The 23,579-nt window shown below is 20.4% G+C and overlaps 6 protein-coding genes and 2 pseudogenes across 6 annotated transcripts, besides 2 other annotated features; 2 read left to right on the top strand and 6 right to left on the bottom strand.

The window, feature by feature from the left end:
* Window positions 1-970: 970 nt before the first annotated feature.
* PF3D7_1373100 (rifin) lies at window positions 971-2,199 on the top strand (the record flags this gene model as incomplete). Its single annotated transcript, XM_002809087.1, has 2 exons — window positions 971-1,024; window positions 1,228-2,199. 2 exons carry the CDS (start codon window positions 971-973, stop codon window positions 2,197-2,199), a joined length of 1,026 nt encoding a protein of 341 aa, XP_002809133.1.
* Window positions 2,200-3,893: 1,694 nt separating this feature from the next.
* PF3D7_1373000 (rifin) lies at window positions 3,894-5,136 on the bottom strand (the record flags this gene model as incomplete). The annotated part of the gene is made up of 2 exons (XM_002809086.1): window positions 3,894-4,850; window positions 5,083-5,136. The coding sequence occupies 2 exons, from the start codon at window positions 5,134-5,136 to the stop codon at window positions 3,894-3,896; spliced, it is 1,011 nt and encodes a 336-aa protein (XP_002809132.1).
* Window positions 5,137-6,832: 1,696 nt separating this feature from the next.
* Window positions 6,833-8,166, bottom strand: PF3D7_1372900 (annotated as a pseudogene).
* Window positions 6,833-8,166: a sequence feature (erythrocyte membrane protein 1 (PfEMP1), exon 2, pseudogene).
* A 1,023-nt stretch (window positions 8,167-9,189) lies between these two features.
* Window positions 9,190-10,193, bottom strand: PF3D7_1372800 (stevor; the record flags this gene model as incomplete). The annotated part of the gene is made up of 2 exons (XM_002809085.1): window positions 9,190-10,029; window positions 10,131-10,193. 2 exons carry the CDS (start codon window positions 10,191-10,193, stop codon window positions 9,190-9,192), a joined length of 903 nt encoding a protein of 300 aa, XP_002809131.1.
* Window positions 10,194-12,617: 2,424 nt separating this feature from the next.
* PF3D7_1372700 (rifin) lies at window positions 12,618-13,896 on the bottom strand (the record flags this gene model as incomplete). The annotated part of the gene is made up of 2 exons (XM_002809084.1): window positions 12,618-13,610; window positions 13,843-13,896. The coding sequence occupies 2 exons, from the start codon at window positions 13,894-13,896 to the stop codon at window positions 12,618-12,620; spliced, it is 1,047 nt and encodes a 348-aa protein (XP_002809130.1).
* Window positions 13,897-16,032: 2,136 nt separating this feature from the next.
* PF3D7_1372600 (rifin) lies at window positions 16,033-17,473 on the bottom strand (the record flags this gene model as incomplete). Its single annotated transcript, XM_002809083.1, has 2 exons — window positions 16,033-16,804; window positions 17,427-17,473. The coding sequence occupies 2 exons, from the start codon at window positions 17,471-17,473 to the stop codon at window positions 16,033-16,035; spliced, it is 819 nt and encodes a 272-aa protein (XP_002809129.1).
* A 1,017-nt stretch (window positions 17,474-18,490) lies between these two features.
* PF3D7_1372500 lies at window positions 18,491-19,515 on the top strand (annotated as a pseudogene).
* Window positions 18,491-19,515: a sequence feature (stevor, pseudogene).
* A 1,061-nt stretch (window positions 19,516-20,576) lies between these two features.
* PF3D7_1372400 (acyl-CoA synthetase) lies at window positions 20,577-23,168 on the bottom strand (the record flags this gene model as incomplete). Its single annotated transcript, XM_002809081.1, has 1 exon — window positions 20,577-23,168. The coding sequence occupies one exon, from the start codon at window positions 23,166-23,168 to the stop codon at window positions 20,577-20,579; it is 2,592 nt and encodes an 863-aa protein (XP_002809127.1).
* Between the last annotated feature and the right edge of the window lie 411 nt (window positions 23,169-23,579).

Raw genomic sequence — 23,579 nt, 5'->3', positions numbered from 1 at the left:
CTACAAATATTATATCAAGAAATTCTAAAATAATATATCTACAATTTTAATATTTAATATAATACATATATTATCAAAATATTACAATAATTTCTATATTATGAATAGTATATATTTGTATAACGCACAACACTACATAAAACTATACAGTAGTATTTTATTAATCTTAATAATTTCTTTTTTCTTTAATTTATTTTTAATATTATATATAAATATTTTTTTTTAACGTAATATAATTTTAAAAATATATATATATATTTATATTTATATAATTTTAGATACATTAGAGAGAAACGTATAACATACAATAAATTTTAGAACAAAAGAAAAAAAAAAGAACATAAATACTTTGTTAAAATATATTTGGTTTAATTATTATTATTAAAAAATATATATTGTTTTTTTTACGTTTAATAACAAATATTATGATATGCAATGATTTTTATATGACAGCAATATAGTTAACATACATGTTGCAATATCAATTTCACTAATAGGTTTTTCCAAATTGTAAATTATATGTGGTATACACGTTCAACAGCCATTAATTTACACATATGTATATATTTTACAACAAAAAAATAGAAGTTCTTACTAAATCGTAACGTATTTTTGAAAAATATTAAAAAAACCTTTTTAATTGTAATTTATCGTATGATATAAAATTAAATTTTATTAAAAATTAAAATTCAAAATTATAAAAAATGTAATATATTTTGATATATTATATTTTTAATTTTTTTTTTTTTTTTTAAGGTTTTAAATAAAAAGGCAAATATGGTTCCATTATAAAAAAAAAAAAAATTATATATTTATATAATGGGAAAATAATTGTTAATTATATTAAATAAATTATTATAATATTTTAACTTAAACATATTTAATTTATTTATAACATAAAATAAGGTATTATATATCAATTATTTTATTATAATTTTAATCATAAATTATTATAAATATAACAATAAAAATGAAGGTCCATTATATTAATATATTATTGTTTACTCTTCCATTAAATATATTGGTAACATTATGTGATAAATAAATAAAATATTCATAAATATTATTATAAAATATATATTTATTACGATACCATATATATAATTATTAAATATTTATATAGATATAACTTATATATATCCAAAATATACATATTTATTAAAAATATATATAAAATAATAAACAACTAATTAAAATATACATACATATATTACATTCCTTTTATAGGAGCATAATCAAAGGAACCATAAGAAAACTATACTTCGTACACCCAAAACTAAACCAACAAGAACACATAGAACATTATGCGAATGCAAATTATATGCACCGTCTAACTATGAAAATGACCCGGACATGAAGGAACTAATGGAAAATTTTAATCGTCAAACGTCTGAACGATTTCGCCAATATGACGAAAAAATACAAGATAAACGAAAACAATGTAAAGAAAAATGTGAAAAAGATATACAAAAAATTATTTTAAAAGATAAAATCGAAAAAGAACTGACAGAAAATATTGGAGCATTACAAACTGATATAAGAACTGAGGATATACCCACATGTGTTTGCGAAAAATCAATAGCAGATAAAACAGAAAAAGTTTGTGTTAACTGTGGAAAAACTATGGGAGCGGTTGCACCTGCTTGGGGTCTGGTTAGTGGTTTGGGTTATGCAGCATGGATGAATTATGTTGCTGGGTTTGCTGCCAAAGCTGCTACAAATGCAGGTGTCAAGGAAGCAATTAAGGGATTAGGAAATATCTATTTTCTAAATGAGTTTTCTTATATAGATTTAGCTACAAAAGTTACTGCAACAAATTTTGATAAAACAGTGGAGCTTATTCAAATTGTGAACGGAGTAAGTAATATGTGTGGAAAATCTGGATTAGCAGACGATACAGCATTTTGCATGGCAAAAGAAGTTATAAGTAAAAAACCTGGTATGTTGTTTGCTAGAACTATTTCTCAGAAGACAGCAAAAGTTGCAGCAGATGCTGGTCAAGCTGCTAAAACTGCAGCAGCTAATGAGACTGCCAAATTCGCAACAAATACTATTATATTAACTAATACTATAATTTCTTCCATTGTTGCAATAGTAGTTATAGTTTTGGTTATGGTAATTATTTATTTAATTTTACGTTATCTCAGAAAAAGTAAAATGAAGAAAAAATTGCATTATATAAAATTATTAAAAGAATAGATATTATAAGTTTCATATTCTTAACAAGAATTTTAGCATATTCATTTTATTTATTTTAATATACAATGCTTTTTATTACTGTTAATAATTATACTTTTATATGTATTCCGGTTTATATATTTATATTAACTTTTAAGAAGCCTATTTATTCATTATTTATAGCGTTATTCATTTATTTAAATAATTCTTTGCAATTTAATTTATTAATTTTATTTTTAATCATTTATTCTTTAATAAATAAAACAACTTTTAATTTGTATTAAATACTTCAATTATTTATATACATATTAAAAATATGTATTTTGTAATTATAAATTATAATTACAGTTATATTTTTAATTCTACAATATATTGCAATAACATAAAAACAAAAGTAAAATCAATTACCCTTCTAGTTTTCTTTTATGTGCATGAATAATATATATATATATATATATATATATATATATACAATGGTTATTTATTCATCTAAATAGTTCATATCATTTTATTTATTTCATAAATTTCTAATAATGTTAATGACAAATATTTAAATACGTAAATATAGCATACTTTTCTAATGATAAATGTTGTGATACCTTTGTTTCCTTCTATTTTAAAATCTAATAATTATTTATTTTTATAATTTCCAATGTCTTTTTATAAAATATGCTTAATTTTATTTAATCATATTATTAAATGATACAAGGTCCATACGGGAGAAAAACATATATCCACTTTCCTTTAGGTATTACGTCGAATATAAATTTTACAAAAATATTAAAAAAAGGTATGTTATAATAAAAAAAAGATAATTATAATTGCAACGAATATTTTTATATGGACCTCACCACCTTATCCTATATATATATATAAACCTAACAATAGTACCATAACATATTATAATATGTTTGTCAAATATACTTATATGTAATTTTCCTTACAAATTTTATATGATGGTCGAATTATCATAATATAACGATGATGATGATAATATTATCTTATAATACGTTTTGTAAAACTACCTATTTATATAGTAAACTTTCTTAGAAATTGAATGAATAGAAAACACAATAATATATAATATTAACAATAAAAATAATAAACCGTTTTTTTGAGATACTCTTTTCATTATTTATCTTGATTTTTGTTCTAATACCTTATTTATATGGTAAAGAGGTTATCGAAGATAAGAATACATATATATATATATATACAATATGTCATACAATTTATAAATTAAGAATATTAAAGGAGTAAAATACTATATAAAATTTTATATGTCTTTTTTTTTATTAATTATTTTATATATAATTATATTCTAAATAAAATTTTCTTTTAATATTAATAATAAAATATATTTTTTCTTTTATATACTATACAATATGTATTACTTTGCAACAGAAATATAATAAATATATATTAACTTTTATATTTACCTAATATATTATAATTATATGTATTAATAATGTAAATATCAATTATTATTTTTTTTTTTTGATTTAAGTTAATTATTATAAATTATCTTGTTTATTAAAAAATAAAAAAATTATAAACATTCAATCATTCTATAAAAGTATAAGATTAAAATATATTAAGAAAATCACTTATAGAAATATGATATTTTAAAAAATCATTTATTATAGAATCCTTGTATATTAATTAAAAAAATTCAGATTATATTCATTTAACATTAATACCATAACACCATATAGCTATTCCTTTAATAATTTCAAGTATTGAAGTTTTTTCTTCATTTTTTTTTTTCGTCTATAACGTAATATCAAATAAATAATTACCATAACCAAAATGATAACTACTATTGCCACAATGGAAGCAATAATTGTAGTTGTTAAAGTAGTAGTTACATTGCCTGTATTAGTAAGTGCAAGATTTTTAGCATCAGAAACAGCATTTTTAACTGCTGCTACTTCAACAGTATAACTATTAAGAGAAATAGGACGTGTAGCTGCACCCTGTATGTAAAAAGCAAACTCTGAATAAGGACCTTCATCAAATGTCACGTCCATAGCACTATTTAAGGTTTTAACTATACCAGGAAGTGTTATCTCGTCAGTAAACTTTCCTGCAATTAGTTTTGTTAGTGCATCAACTGTAGGTATCTGATACGCTTCAAGTCCCCAAAATTGTGCTGCTATTTCCGTGATTTTTGTTAAACCTACTTCAACACCTTTTTTAATAGTCTCTTGAAGAACCGTTGCAGCTGCATATTGTGTCCATCCTACATACCCTACACCACAGATCAACCCCCAACCCGGTGCAATCGCTCCCATATTTTTACCACAGTTGAGACAAAACTTTTCTGTTTTATCCGCCACAGATTTCTCGCACACACATGTTGGGATCGCTTCCTTTTGTATATCTGTTTCTAACACGGAAAATTTTTCCATAAATTCCTTTTCTATTTTATCTTTTAATATAATTTTTTGTATTTCTTTATCGCACTGTTCTTTACATTGCATTCGTTTACTTTGCATACGTTCATCATATTCGTGAAATCTTTGTGATGTACGATCCTCAAATTGTTGCATCACCCTTTTCATTTCTGCATCATTATCATAATTGGCCGGTGAATATAATTCACATTCACATAAAGATCTGTTGGTTTCTGTATGACGTGGTGTAATGTAATAGTTCCTTTGATTATATACCTATAAAGAAATGGTGACATATATAAATATGTAATGTTTAGTTGTAGTTTATTATTTTATATATTTGTAATAAATATGTATAATTTTTTGGTTTATAAATATGTATATTTTGACTATATATATATTATATATGGATATATAGATACAACAATTATATAAATGGTATCGTAATAAATATATATATATTTTATAACATTAATAAATATTTAATACATATGTAACATGGAATTACCAATATATTTAATGGAAGAGCAAACAATAATATATTAATATAATGGTCTTTCATTTTTTTTAATTGTGATACGTATATTATTTAATGATAAAAATTATAACTAAAAAAATCACACAAAATATTTTATTTTATTTTATAAATAAATTAAATATGTTTAACCTAATATATTATTATAATTTATTTAATATAATTAACAATTATTTTCCCATTATGTAAATATATATATTTTTTTTTTACAGTGGAACCATATTTGCCGTTTTATTTAAAACAAAAAAAAAAAAAAAAAAAAAAAAAAAAAATTAATTTTAAAAATATTTAAGATAACATTTTACATTTTTTATTAATTTTTTTTTTTTTTTTTTAATTTTTAATAAAATTTTATTTTATATTACACAATAAATTATAATGGTAATTTTTTTTTTTTCTCATAATTTTCATAACACTTTATGATATAGTAATAATACAACGTATTCTTGTGTTATAAATTATTTACAAATGTGTAAAACTATAGTTTTGGGAATTCTCTATGAATTATATATATAATACTATTTTAGAACATATATATGAAATACATATGATATAGTTATTCTAACATATATGTTTCTAATATTGTTATTATAAAACAATTTAACAACAAAAATTGTGCATTATAATAAATAATACGATGTCTTTTGAAACTAATAGTAAATATACATATTTATAAATTAATTTGGTATCCTCTATTTTTTGTTATTTTGTTTTGTTCTAAAGCTTGTTGTATGTTATACCATTCCCTCTAATTTATCTACGTTCTTCTTAAGTTTAATAATATTATTCTTATAAAAATATTTAAAAACATTTAAAATATTTATTTATTCTTAATGTAATAAATCATATTATTAAGATAAATATATATTTATATTTATTATTAAGTAACAAAAAACAAAAACAAAAATTATGGATGTGAAAACTTATACATATAATAAAATGCTATGTTTTTTTAGTTTTATGTACTTTTGTATGTTATCCTAATATATTATATTGATAATTTAACGATTGTAATATTTTGACAATATACTATTTTTACATATATATTATATAAAATATTAAAATGGTAGATATACTATTTCAGCATTTATTGATATATTAATTGTATTATTAAATGTTCTAGGGATGTATTTAAAAACATAAATTTTAATAATTATAATAATTGTTAGGATAATAATATATATGTAAGATGTAACAAGATATTATATATAGTAATTAATATAAGGAATAATATAATTTAATATTATTTATAATTAGTAATTATAAATGGAAAACTTAATTTTTATATAAAATGTTTTCAATACTATATAATGATAATTAGGTGTATGAATATCAAAAAAAATAAAAATAAATTTATAATAATTATATAAGTAAATAATTTGTAATTCATATTAAATGTTTTGTAATTTTTTCTACTATATATATATATGTGAATGAATTTAAATATATTCCAATATGTTATAAGATAATTTATCCCACATTTATAATAAAATAAAAACACATGGTTTTTACAAATTTATATATTTTCCCTATATTTTTATATATTCCATATATTATATATATTTTGTTCTTTTTCATCATTCAAATTGGTTTTAATTCTTATAAGTTATTGATTTGTATATATATATATATATATATATATATATATATATAAATCATCACCTAAATTATTTTCATTTCCTTATATGCTTCAGGATAATTATTTCCTATATCGTCAAAAATTCTACGAATTTTGCACCTCATCATCTTCATATGTTATATTGCTGTTTTCCAAATTATTATTTTGTTCATCAAAAGGTATATCCATAGATATATTTGTGCGCAGTCCATTATTTTGGTGCTTAATAATACCACTAGGTATGATATTTGGCAATCCGAGTTGGTGTGGGGTTATATCATTATTTTCATAACTATATAAATTGTTTGTACTAATGATATTATATGTTTCATCCTTAATTTTAAGAATATCATCATGACTTGATGATGGTATATCCAACAGATCTTCATTATGTTCTATAGTCCATTCTTCATTCAATTTATGTAATATATCCTACTTGTTTTTCCACTTATCTCACATATCTCTATGTATATCTAACCATTTATGGAACAAATCTAACTAACTATCTATAGGATCACTATATGTTTGTGTAGCGACACGATTAAACGTTATATTTTTTGTATGTTTGGTTCCAAATAATTCTTTTTCTTTTCTTTTGGGCATTTCATCATATATATCAATATTACGGTTACGACTTAGAGAATCATTAATTCAATAAATTCCAGAATATAAACTATTATCCTTAGGAGCATGGGTAATGTTAAAAGATATATAAGTGTTTATTCGAATATTCCAATCAATATTATAAGTAACTTATTGATGACCACTACCAAGAAATCTATCTTATATTGATGTAATAAAAGGTTTTTCATTCACACTATCATGTAAAATAAAATCCTTTTGTATGTTTTGTAAATATTGTTCAATAAAATCCTGTTTCCATTGATTCCATTCATTATCTGTAAGTTTATTGGTAGATGTGTTACCACTTGTTAAATTAAATGTATCCCTATTTAATGGTTCTAGTACTACTTCGATAAACATTTTATATTTTGGACTACCCGATACATATATATCATTTAAATCTATCTCTTCATACTCACTTTCTGATGAAGAAGTAATATCAGAGGAAGATAAGTCAGAACATAACTGTAATCGTCCGTTTCTTCTCCTTCCATGTAAATATATGTTTTGCATTTATATCGGCCACTTTCATACGGGACATACCTATTTGGTGATTTCGTTGTAAATATCTCATAAACGTTTTCGGATATAAAAATGACACGAAAAAGATTTGTACGTCCAGACGTAATATTGGGTTTTTTCCTATATATAAATATTAATATATATGTATTGGTATATATGTAAGTATGTATACAAGTAGGTTTGTGCATATATGGATATATAGGTATATATAAATGCAATATATATGTATATACATGTATATATTTTTTTTTTTTTTTGCGTTTCATATTTTTAAACAAAACTGTATTTATTTTTTAAAATTTATTTATAAAACATTTTTCATATTTATTTTTTACATACTCAAATGTTTTAATTTTTTATATAACAAAAAAGATTACTATATATATATGTGTGTGATATAAATTATAAAATTTTCAGGGGATTTTTTATTATTCTTAACTCTCATAAAATCATATTTCAAAAAAATATTTATGTATTGTAAAAAATATATTTTATAACAAAAAAAAAAAACATTTAAATAACTAAAATAACAAATATAAATATTAGATATTTAAATTATTAAATATTTTAATATTACGCAAATATTTTATTAGAAATTATTTATTTGATAAATATAAAAATGCTTTAATATATTCTTTTTATTTGATTTCCAAATATTTACTATATTTTTCGATACAACATATATTTTTATATAAGGTTTGAAATATTCGTTGTGCGAATTATGAAATGAACCTGTACATTTTTCTTAAATAAAGTATAAGAAAAAACAGATAGTAAACATAATATTATAAGATTTAATATATTAAATAATACTATAGTTTTATTAGTTAAAAAACGTTGAAGATTTAGTTTATGTACAATAGAAATATGTATATACTATTTTTCAATTATATATACATAAATGATCATTAATAATTATTTAATTAGGAGATTAATTTTTGTATGTTCATTATATAATATTAATTTAATATAAAAATATAATAGGAAAGCATAAAATAAATTTTATATAAATACATCAATAAATAAAAATTATAAAATGAATTATATATTATAATAGTTATTATTTTAACAGAGAAAAATATACATTTGGTTAGAAATGTAATAAAAATAAAATATGTAAATTGATCAACAGATATATTATAACACAATATAATATAAGACTTTTAATACTTTTGTTTATTTATTTATAAATAAATATATATATTTTCTTTAAAAACAAATAATTCTAAAAATATTACTTCTGTAAAAAATAATTATTATAAAATATAATGTATATGCGATTCACAAATTACATAATTCATATTTTTAAAAATTTATTACTTGCATAAATGTTTCTTGCATTCATGTTTCCATGATCTTTTTCTTCTTCTATATAACCATATATATAATATTATAAGTACAACAGTTAATATAAGTAGAACCAAAGCTGCAATACCACAGGGGTATATTGCGCTCAAAGCAGCATTTGCAGCAGGCAAAACTATATCGGAATAAGCAGAAGTACATATTCCACCACCTGCTTGAATAGCTGTATTTAAGTTACCAGCATTCAACATGTTAAATATTGTCATATAAGACGCACACGTTTTAGCAGATTCAACAAACTTAGCAAGGGCAGCAGCTTTTGCAGTATGCAAAGCGATCGTTGTTAATATTACAGTAGTAAGTGAAGAAATATATATACCACGGGTACATCTCCCTTTTAAGTGTTTTAAATACTTATCTCTTCCTTTGGTTTTTGCTAGTTTCATATTATTAATATTAGTACATCCACATGAAGATGAATCATCTGATTTGTCATCATCATTTTTGTACTTACCCAACTTCAACATATCACTTTTGTTACCAAACGTTTCTTCATATGTTTCCAATAATTCTTTTTCTAGAGTTGACATAGGTTCTACATCATTACCACCTGTATATTTTGTTCCATTTTTTTCTACTACATCTTTCAATTGTTTATATGGATCATGAGTTTGTTGATATTTTTTGATTGCTTCCTCGTTCATTTTATCAATTATTTCTTTGAGTTCTGGATCATTATGATAATGTGGATTATGGTTTTTCGTTTGTGCTAATAATCTTGAATGTATCGTTGTTCTTTTGGTGTTATTTTGAATGAGACTTACATTATAATGGTTATTTAGATAATTCTCCTAAAAAAAAAAAAAGAATTAATGAATATGTACTGAAAATGTAATAATTGTTTTATTATATGTTTATGTCATAGTAATAATAATGTATATTTTTTACATACATAATGTTGTAATACTAATGTATTTATTAAAAAGGTAAACAATAACATTTTAAGGTAATACATCTTTATTTTTAATTCAAAAAACAATATGTTATATGTCAAATTGTATTAATCTATTTCATAAAAAATTATCTATTTTGTTTTCTAATATATATTTTATATAATATATTGATAAGCGGAAATTTTGTTGTAATTTTATGATATAATAACCTTATAGTTTCATCATACTTATAATTTAATTTATGACTATATTCATTTAATATTAAAAAAAAAAAATTTAAATATGATACAAAATAAATAAATTTTTTTTTATATTTTATTTTATATTATGTTATTTTTATTTTATTTATTTTTTTTTTTAATTTTTATTAAAATAATTTTCTGATATATATATATATTATAAATTTTTAATAAATAACAATATATTTTTCTTCAAATACACATATAAATGTATATAACCATAGTTGTTATGTGTGCAAACCATATAAATATCATAATAGCTCTCATGCTTTTTATAAAAGAAATATCCTAAAATATATTCTAATATAATTATTATTTTTTAAATAATAACAAATTTTCTTGTAATTAATAAAATATAATATTAATCTTAAAACTAACAAAATAAATAATTTTATATCTATTTTATTATTTATATTTTTTTCTTTTTAGTTTATTTCATTTTAGTTTCTAAGCATTATTCTATGATAGAAAATCCTCTCTATTGTATCTATTGTTTTATATTACTTAATTATTATATAGTAATTTATAAATATGTATATAATAGGATATTTAAATGAATTATATATGTGGTAATTGTGAAATATAATTTTTGAATAAATTAGAAATATATTATTATTACAAGAATACAACTTAAAAGATTTTCAAAAGATACCACATAGTGACATACTGTATTTTATATGACTGTATATAAATATAAATACTATAATTATAATATATTTATTTTTTTTTATGTTTTAAAAATTACGTACATATATAGTATTTATGTAATGCGAAATATCATATAATATTTTTAATGTGAATAAGAAATTAATAGTATGATTACATTATAATAGGAGATTTTTAAATATGCACTTTTTAGAAATAATCTTGTACTAATTATTACTATTACTATTATATAAATGAAACAGTAATAATGATAAATTCTTTATAATAATATATAAATAGAAGAATTAAATTATTTATATATTTATTTTTAATATTTTTCAAGTTAATAATATTTATATATTGTTTTCTATTTACTGTCATATTAATTATATGTATTAGAATATTAAAATAAAAAGGATATCATATAAATATGATTATTCTAATACAATTATAATTATTATATATAACATATTGTTATTATTTTATAATAATGCTTATTATAAGATTAGGTTACTTCATACTTATTATATTATGAGTTGATATATACATATATCGTGTTCAAAACATTTTTGTGATTACTATATTAAAAAAATTATATATATATAACATACTTTTTTTACTAATTTATTATTAAAGAGTTTCATATTTGTAGCATATAATATATTAATTATGATATAATATACCAAGTAATATATGAAGTTATATATATATATATATATATAACATCAAAATGGAAATCACAGAGGAAAAAAGTAATTATGTTTTATATTGATAAAAAATATTTTATTATTTATTTTTATTTTTGATTTTCTATATTGTTCCCTTTTTTTAAGTTTATGTTTTCATTTATTTCATGTAATTGTTCTGCTGTCGTATTTTTCTTAGTGTTCTTATATATATATATTATGTATTTTTTATATTTTGTCCACTTTCTATATATATTGTGTTATGATATTTTTAATAATATTTAATAAGTACATAACGACAAATGAAATATATAAATGAATACATATATATATTAATATATATAATATGATAGGTTTTTGTAGGTAATATATTTGTCAAAATAAAAATATTTATTTATATTAATTTTTTTATTATATATATATGGACTAATATTTTTTGTTTGTTTGTATAATATGTTTCCTACTATTAATTATTATTATTATTAACATATATATATCTATTTGTTATATTTTATTATATAACATTTAATATGAAGTATTATAGAAATATATATATATATATATATATATATATATATATATATATACATATATACCATATTTTATTTTCTTAAACAATTACATATACCTACACTTATGAGTTTAATATTTAATATATATATTAATAAATATATGATTTATTAAAAAAATAAAAGTTTTGTTGAAAAAAAAAAAGGTTAACATAATAGTAAATTAATACAATAAATAATCAAGAAAATTGATCCATAACAAAACACATTGTATATGTACACAAACGTAATACAAATAAAAATAATATAGTTATTTATAATGGAGAAAAAAACATGGTATATTCAAAGAAAAACTGTACGTGTACCGTACATCCTACCAACATCAAAAAATACCAAACACATAATATCTATTCTTCTAATAATTTGATATATTGCAGTTTTTTCTTCATTTTCTTTTTTCGTCGATAACGTAAAATCAAATAAATTATTACCATAATTAAAACTATGACAACTATTGCAACGATGGAAGCAATAATACTAATGTGGTAACCACCATATGTAGCGTTTACTGCAGCCATATATGTTTCCTTAAATTCTGCTGTTTTGGTTGTCAATGTTGCCTGAAATGCATCACTACCAGCTTGTGCGAAACCCTTAATGTTAGATTCACCACCGTACTTTATTACCGAATTATAAAAAATAGTCGTGCTATTTCTTCCTGGAACATTGCAGGCATTACCTATTACTTTCTTAGCAGTTTCAACTAAAGCATCACCATTTTTAAATGTTGATTTACTAACAATTGAACTCAAATCAACAAATCCTTGATTTAGAGAATAAATGTTACTCAATCCTTCAATTTTAAGTCTGACAGCATTCATACCAGCTTCAATAGCGGCATCAGTAGCCTCAGTTACGGCCGCTTTTTTAGCAGCCTCAATTGCCAAAGGTTTCAACACACTTATGGCAGCTTCACCAATTCCTCCTAATAATCCAACACTTGGCGCTACACCACCACCGAACACACCTCCACATCTCAAACATTCTTTTTCCATTTTATCTGCTATTGACTTTTCGCAAACACATGTTGGAATAGCGTCACTTTGTATATCCGTATGTAATGTGGCAAATTTGTCCATTAATTCTTTTTCTAATTTATCTTTTAAAATAATTTTTTGTATTTCTTTATCACATTGTTCTTTACATTTTTGTTTGTTTTCGAGCAAGCGTTCATTGTATTCTTCAAAACGTTGCGACGTTTGACGATCAAAACCATGCATTACTGCTTTCATTTCAGGGTCATTATCATAGTTTGATGGTGCATACAATTCACATTCGCATAATGTCCTAGTGGTTGCTTTTGGTGTACGTGTGATGTAATGGTTCCTTTGATTATATACCTATAAAGAAATGGTGACATATATAAATATGTAATGTTTAGTTGTAGTTTATTATTTTATATATTTGTAATAAATATGTATAATTTTTTGGTTTATAAATATGTATATTTTGACTATATATATATTATATATGGATATATAGATACAACAATTATATAAATGGTATCGTAATAAATATATATATATTTTATAACATTAATAAATATTTAATACATATGTAACATGGAATTACCAATATATTTAATGGAAGAGCAAACAATAATATATTAATATAATGGACTTTCATTTTTATTGTGATATTTATAATAATTTATGATAAAAATTATAACCAATTAATTGTTATATAATACTTTATTTTATTTTATATATAAATTAAATATGTTTAACATAAAATATTATTATAATTTTATAATATACCACAATTAATTGCCATTATAAAAATATATTACACCATTGGTAAATGAATAATTGTTCCATTACAAAAAAAAAAAAAAAAAAAAAAAAAAAAAATTCAAATTAAAATATATCAAAATATATTACATTTTTTTTAATTTTTAATGAAATTTAATTTTATGTCATGTCATAAATAACAATTAAATTTTATTCTAACAAATTTATATAACAAGTAAAACGGTAGTTACAACTTGTTTTTTTTTGTGTGTTGTATATAACATACAAATGTGTAGAACAATAGTTGTTATTGGTGTAAATCGTATATATATAATAATAGCTCTCATGATTTTTATCAAATAAATATCCTAAAATATATTTTTAATATAATTTCTATTGTGGAAATAACAAATTTTCTTGTAATTAATAAAATATAATATTAATCCGAAAGCAAATATAATAAAATACATTTATATTTATTTTAATATTTGTATCTTTCCTTTTTAGTTTATTTCATTTTTTTTTCTTAGCGTTATTCTATGATAGAAAATTCTCTCTATTGTATCTATTATTTTATTTTACTTAATTATGCTAAAATAATATATAAATATATAGATAATAGCATATTTAAATGAATAATATATTAAAAAATAATAAATTATAAATTTTGAATAAATTAAAAATATACTACTATTACAAGAACAATATTAAAGGATTTTACAAACATGCCACATACTAATCTACTGTATTTTATATTTATTTGTATAAGTATAACTATAAATAATATAATTTTAATATATTTATAATTTGTAGGTTGTGAAGCATCAAATATATATATTATATTTATATATTACGAAATATCATATATTATTTGTACACTACATAAGAAATTAATAGTATAATTCCATTATAATAATAGTTTTCTTAATAATATACTTTTTAAAAATAATCTTATAATAATTACTACAATTTTATAATAAAAAGAATAATAATAATAATAAACGTTTTATAAAAAAATATAAATAAAAAAAAAAATAAATTATATATATATTTATTTTTAACATTTTTCAAGTTACTAATATTTATATATTTTCTTAAATTTCTTATTATATAAATTATATGTATTAAAATAGGATAATATAAGGGATATCATATAAATATGATTATTTTAATACAATTTTAATTATAATATATAATATTTTGTTACTATTTTATAATAATATTTATTGTACGATTAGGTTAATTCATTTTTATTATATTGTCATGTGTTGATAATTCGATATATCGATATGTCGTGTCGAAAATAATTTTGTAGTTGGTATATTATATAAATTATATATATATATATATATATATATATATATATTGTTTTATTTGTTCTGTAATAAAACACATATTTTATTTTATTAAAAGGGAAATTATAAAAAGAAAGAAGATAAAAAATAATTAACACAATATCTTGTATTTCGCAAAACATTGTAATGTAAAATAATAATAAATATGTATTATATATACTATAAAAATAAAATGATAAAGATGAATGCTATTAATTACAATTATATTTATTTATATTAGTTTATATTATATAAATATAATTATATTTAAAATAATATATCCATATAGGATTAATAATATAATATATTTATTCTATAATATATACCATTACATATTATTGTATATAAAGTATTGAAAATATGTTACAAGGTGTTCTTAAATGGTGTATTATAAATAAATATATATATATGTATGTATACTAACAATATATATTTATATAAAATCTTTATTAAAAAAGAATATATAATTTACACTCGTTAAACTGAAAAAAAGAATTAATATAAATAAAATAATTTAATAACCACATAAGAATAAACAAAAAAAATTATAGGGAAAAAAAAATATAATTTTATAAAGATTTAATAATAATAATATGATTGTATTATAAATCTAAAATTCACATAAAATTAAATTGAATTCAATATAATGAAAGCATATATTTATTGATTTAATAATTTTGTATATTGTAGTTTTTTATTCATTTTTTTTTTCTGCGATAACGTAAAACTAAATAAATAATTACCATAACCAATAATATAATTAATATGGCAAGAACTGAGTAACCAATTGCACTGTACATATTAGCACTGGGTGCTTCTACAGCAGATAACATAGTTACCTGTATACCTTTAGTTGTGTTAAAAGCAGCTTGTTCACCTTCTACTGCAACTGAACTAAACGATGCTTTAGCGTTAGATATGGCTTCGCACACACGCCCAAAGTATCCAGTAGGAGATGTGCAGCTATTTCCTTTTGAAAACATGGCAGAGTTAGCAGCTTCAATAAGACCACTGGCAGTATTATAATTTGATCCATTAATGAACATTTCCCAATCAACTGTCAAATAACTACTAATAAAATCAAACAATTTTATTCTTTCTATTACTACTTGTATACCTTCTTTTATACACTCCTGAATAGCGAAATCAATAGCCATAGCCGTAGCAGTTTTTGTCCACTCATTTACAGCAACTGGACCAATTATTCCAACACTTACTGCAACACCTCGTAACCCACACCCACACTTAAGATAATCTTTTTCCACTTTTTCTGTTAATGATTTTTCGATTTGGTCTTTTAAAATAATTTTTTGTATATCTTTCTCACATTGTTCTTTACATTTTTGTTGTTTCTCTTTCATACGTTCGTCGTATTCTTCAAAACGTTGTGAGGTTTGGATATCAAAATTTTCCTCCACAGATTCCAAATCCGGATCATTATCATAATTTGATACATATAGCTCACATTTGCTTAACACTCGTAATGCAGTAATTGCTGTATGTGATTTGGTGTATGGTTTATTTTCATTATGTGCTTATAAATAATATAATATAATATAATATAATATAATATAATATAATATAATATAATATAATATAATATAATATAATATAATATAATATAATATAATATAATATAATATAATATAATATAATATAATATAATATAATATAATATAATATAATATAGTAATGTGTTCATATAAGGATTCAATAGATATTTCTCTAAACTAATAAATGGCTAAATATATATATATATATATATATATATATATATATGTATATATATATATCGCAATTCTATTATAGTAGCAATATTTATATAAGATTCCTTTTATCCTTTTCTTATACATAATTATTATCAATATTGGAAATATAAATATTTTGTAAATAATAATGACATAAATTTATACCAAATATAATATATAGTTTATTTTTCTCTTTCTCTCTCTCTCTCTCTCTATATATATATATATATATAATAATTCATTGTTATATTACATTTAAAATTTTATAAGAGTAAGAATTACTATTGTTTTAAATATTAAAAAAAGTTATATTTTTAAAAACTATAGTTATAATATAAAAACACTAATAAAATATTATAATTTGAATAATTTTTCTGCGTCCTTTTTTCATTATATAAATATATATATTTATATACAATGAATGATTTACAACGTAAAAATTAAAAATGCAATATACTTGTGTTATATATAATTACACAACTTAATATAAAATATTCTATGTAAATATATACTATTATAAAAATATCGTTTCAATTATATATTATTTAAGATATTAATAAGAAAATAATTTTATATATAAATTATTTATAGTTTCATATATATTTCCTTAAAATATTCTATTAATTAAATATAAATATATGTATATTTATATATTATTAAAATAAATAACATAATAGATATATTAGAGAGTATATTCTAACCTAGGATAAGGCTTAGTAACACATAGAAAATTAACTAGAAAAAAAAATTAATAAAATAAAACAAAATAAAATACATATAAAAATAATAATATTCCATAATTTTTAAGATCAATATTATCTGTTATAATTTACAAAAACAACTTTTTATTAATTACAGAATTATAGTTATATTAAAATATATCCTAGATTATATATTTGATGAAACTATCGTTACACGTTTTACACCTATAACAACTATTAATCTACGCATTTATATAGATTTTTTCTTAAGAATATCCTGTTCGTTATTATTATATTATTATATATATATATATAAACCAAATTTATTAAAATATATTTGAAATGTAAGTTATCATATTTCTTATATATATATATATATATGTAATAGCATTACTTTAAAAATATTTTAAAAAAATAAAATAAATAATTATAAATTTTTTAAATCCGTTTTTTACGTTATTATATATTTCTTTTATATATGATATCATATTTATTATAAAAATTATTGCACCTTTAGCATGAATACATAATTGTAAAATAGCATAAAATTAAAAAAAAAATTAAAAATTATCTTGAACGCTCCTAATATAAATAATATAAAATTAAATTAAATAAAATACGATACATCATTCCATATAAACTATATTACTATAATTTGGAATATAAAATATTTTTTTTTATTAAAAGTTAATATATATCACTCTAAAATGTTATTATTTCCCTTTTTATTTAATACATTTTTATTGTCACAAAATGTATACAGATAACTATTACTATTATCATGAAATATATATATATATATATATATATATAATAAAATACATTCATCAATGTTTTCTCAATATATATTCATTTCTTTTTTTTCTTTTTAGGTAAATTGTCAAAATAACCTTCGTAATAAAAGTCTCATAAACAATTACACCCAAAGAAAAATATTAAAATCAAGATGCTTAGCAGAAACAGAGAAACCCCACAATCTACATTATCAAAATGATCCAGAACTGAAAAAAATAATTGACCGATTGAACGAGGAAGCCATGAAAAAATACCAACAATCTAATGATACATATAAACAATTACATGAACTATTAGAAAAAAAAGAAACAAAAAGTAGAAGTAGAAATAGTGAACAGGAAATGTCTAAGATAGAGAAGGAATTATTGAAAATATATGAAAAAATGTCTGGTGATGAAAATCATATTATGCAAAATCTGATATGTACACCAATGAAAATCACAAATCAAATGATAAAAATGACAAATCTTGTGAATGTATAAATAAGAATTCATCCGACAAATTATCTTCAACAAATAAAGTACATGATAATTATTTAGATAATTTAAAAACAGGTTGTATTGGAAGTGTTGGTGCGTGCGCCCTTTCCTCTGCAGCTACAGAATTCGCTGGTAATGTTGCTGCTGGTACTGCTGTTAACTCGTTCATTCAAAGTACAATTTTTGATACCGTCCTTACTAAATTGACCCAAGCCCTGGTTGGCGTAAATTTATTATCTGAAACTGCCATAGGGAAAGCTACCCTTTCCATAGGTACTTTTTCAAGCTATGACAGTGTAATAGCTGCACGTTTTGCTAATTCAGCTTTTTTCTCTTATGGTATATCAGCTTTGTTCTTAATTCTAATATCTGTTATATTTGTATTATTATATATATGGCTGCGTAAAAGAAGAAAAAGATCATGGACACATGAATACAAAAAACATTTATGCACATAATTTATTTCTTAAAAATTGAAGAATTATACTTGCCAATGATGTATAAAAGCATTTTATAATAATATACTTTTATACATAATATAATATTATTTGAATAATATATACATCAAAGAAAACATTTACAGTTATTATATATTTAAAAGGGAAAACAAAAATTAAGAAATAATAATTTTACATAATATATTTTTATTACTTGTATAATTTAAGCCAAAAATATATAATTTTTATGCTACAATTTTATGCACTATAATTTATAATTAATTTTATACCTTTGAAATTTACATTCTAATATTTATTTTAGAAACCATTTTTTCAAATTTTATTTTAAATAGTTATTATACCATTAAATTAGCAATTTTGTTTACCTACTAATCCTATTCATAGTAATTACAACTTATTTATATGTCATAAGATTTGTTTAAATATATTGTATTCTATCTAGCGAAAATGATGTCTTCTCATTTTTTAAAGAATCAGATGATTTTTTATTTTTGTTTAAATATTATGTCTTATATAATTAACTTTTATTTTATTTTCAATTTATTCTAAATTAAATAAAAATATAGATTATAATTAAAGAAATACATATAAATATATATATATATATATATATAACAAAATGTACAATTATTTGTGATTATAAAAAAGAAGGTTTTTATATTATATAAAATATATAAAAATGATATATTTTATAAAAAATAAGTTTAAAAAAAGAAAAATACAAAAAAAGAAAAAATATAATTCAATAAATAATAAGAATACTATTTTTTCATTTTTTATTACATAAATATTTTAAGATATATAAAGATTATATATAACACAAAAAAAAATATAATAAAAATATAAAACAAAAAAAAATACATAAAAAAAATTATATATTAAACTAAAAACTAAAACAATAATAATAAGTAATTATAAGAATAAAATAAAATATTTTTTCACATAATTTGAATAAAACATTATATAAAAAAATAAATGATAAATTTTTTCATGATTCATCCTTTATTCCATTATATATATATATATATATATTTTTTACTCATTTATAATTCTCCACACGTTTATGCATTTACTTGTTGTTCTTCTGGTACAGTTTCTTTTATATATCTTTTTCCATTTATATCATTTTCTCTTTCATTACTATTTAATAATGATCCTTCTCTTGCCTTTCTCATAGATGTTCCATTACTTCTTCTTAATTGTTTTTGTACTCCCTGAGTTATGTTCTTCTCTTCATATTTTCTTAGTGCTTTTTGAACTTCTTCTAGAACATCTTCTTCTTCAGATTTTATTGCACATTCATTTAAACCATTCAATTGCGATTTCGATATTCTTTTATTTTCATTATCACTTCCATTTTTAATATCATCTTTTTTCTCACAACGTTCACCATTATTCATACTACCCGTGCTACTTCCACTTAATTTTTCTTCATATTTCTTTTTAACTGCATCTATGTAAAAGGAAAAATCTTTAAATACATTGAATCTTTTTATTTTAAATGTTGGAGTAAGGTAATTCGTTGTGTCCCATTGTTTCGAAGTTATATATATATCATTAATAACATTGTATCTATTTAAATTAGTTTTTTTATAAATTTCCATCATTTTCCCCTTTACATAATCAATATAAATAGTCTCATTTAATGTTTCATCAATTAATTTTTCTGAATAATTTTTTTCAGTAACTCCAGTTTTTTCTAACATATTATCATTCTTTAAACTTATAAAAAGTAAATATTTATCCACAGATATAATTCCCAATGGTCCATCCATAGAATCATCACCATATACAACACAAAAATTTACAAACGTTATTTGAGAATATAAATTATTTAGCATATCCGTTTCTATATATTCACCTTGAGATAATTTAACCAAACCCTTTGATCTATCTAAAAAGGTTACAGAACCATTATCATTAATTTGTACAATATCTCCCGTTTTAAAATAACCATCATCTGTGAAGGCATTTTTGGTACATTCCTTTTCTAAAAAGTATCCACTAAACATGGAATCACTTTTAATTAATAATTCACCTTTTGGCAGTGTATCAGTTGCTTTATATGTTTCCCATGTTCTTACTTTATATTTTGTATTTGGTGCAATGGGACCTCCTATATATTCGAAATGTTCATCATCTGCATGATTACCAAGAATAGCACCTGCAGTTTCAGTTAAACCATAACCTTGACAATATTTTATATTTAATAAATAACAAAATTCTTCTGCTATATCTGGTGATAACTTCCCACCGCCACTTAGTATAATTTCCAAATTAGGATTTACTTTATCTTTTATTTTTTTCGATATATGAAAAATGCTTTCAAGGAATTTACTAAAAGGACCATTGTGATCAGATTTACGTAAAGATAAAATTTTTCTTACAAGCCGCCTTTTAGGAGATGGTAAATTGTCTATTTCTGTCATTATATTAGTATAAATTCTACAAAAAACCTTAGGTACCCCACCCATTATATTTTCCTTAGTATTATATATATCTTTAGAAAAATAATTAATATCTTTACCCCATACATTTAATGTTCCACCATACATTAATATACTATAAGCAAATGTTCTCTCGAACACATGAGATATGGGTAAATAAGATAAATGATTTTTAAAACTATACCTTTCTCTTACACTATGATTATATAATGAAAATAATTGATTGTAAATATTTTTATTGCTCAGCATAACACCCTTCGGTTTTCCTGATGTTCCAGAGGTATATACAATAGACGTAACAAAATCAGGGTCTTCATTTTTAATAGTGAATTTTTTAGTTTGAGTCTTTGTCATATCATCAAACAACATTAGCTTCTTTCCACATTTCTCACATTTTTTTTTTAATTCATTATACTTTTTTAGTTTTTCCTTATCATATTCCAAAGGACCTGAACACGTAATTTCAATCATGTTCGATAAATCATTTCCTTTTACACTAGTGCTATTTCCTGAGGATTTATTCTTCTTATCATTATTATTTTCTTCCTTATTTAAATTTATTTCTTTATTTTTAGATAAGGTATCTAAAATTATAAGATTTTTTAGGTGTGGTAATTCATTTATATGATTTAATAATCCTTCAACCAAATCTAAATCTAAACATAACCATTCCAATTGTGTTTCATTTAATATATCTACAATTACATCAATACTAAATTTAGAATGCATCACTAATGTAGTAACTCCACTCATCATTGCACTCAAATCAGAAGCTAGCCAATTAATTGAATTACTTCCATATATACCTAATAATTTAAATATACCATTATTTTGTTTTTCATTATATTTTTTGGATTCAATACCTTTTCCTTCATAAGTATTCAAAGTATGACTAAATGATGATACTTTTCTAAAAAAATTGTCATATGTTATATAATTTTGGGGTTCCCCATAAGAATGTTCTACTAATGCTATTTCATTGGGAATTGATTTATATTTATCTAAGAAAAATTTCATAATATGTTTATAAACATATAAAGAATTCTTCTTCTTATGATCCTTCATACAATATACGCTTGATTCATTTTCATTCGCCCCTTTTCCACAAATCTCGGAGTACACGTATTTATGAGTATCTTCCGTAATACATGGAAACACACAAATTAAAAAAACAAATAAAGCTAAAAAGGTTAAAATAATGCTCATTTTAAAAAAAATTTAATTATAAGTAAAAAAATAAATAAATAAATAATAAAAAATTAATAAGTTTATGAAAAACACATCAATATAATAATATATATATATATATATATATATATATATATTTATTTATTTATACAAAACATTCCAAATAAAATTATATATACTTTTTTTTCTTCATATAATATATTGCTTTTTAACTGTTAGGTATTATTAATATAAATGTTAACACATTTATAATTTATATTATACAATAAATTTTTAAACAAAAATGTAATAACTAAAACAAACAAAATGTGAAATTCGCTTTAGAATTTCATAAAATTATATTTATGCTAAAAAATATATATTAGATATATATATATATATATATTATACGTTTAATATGATTCTTATAATTAAAAAAATATTTCATTT

The sequence above is a fragment of the Plasmodium falciparum genome (assembly GCF_000002765.6).
Source record: "Plasmodium falciparum 3D7 genome assembly, chromosome: 13".
NCBI lineage: Eukaryota > Apicomplexa > Aconoidasida > Haemosporida > Plasmodiidae > Plasmodium > Plasmodium falciparum.
This window is presented reverse-complemented; position numbering and strand designations above follow the sequence as displayed.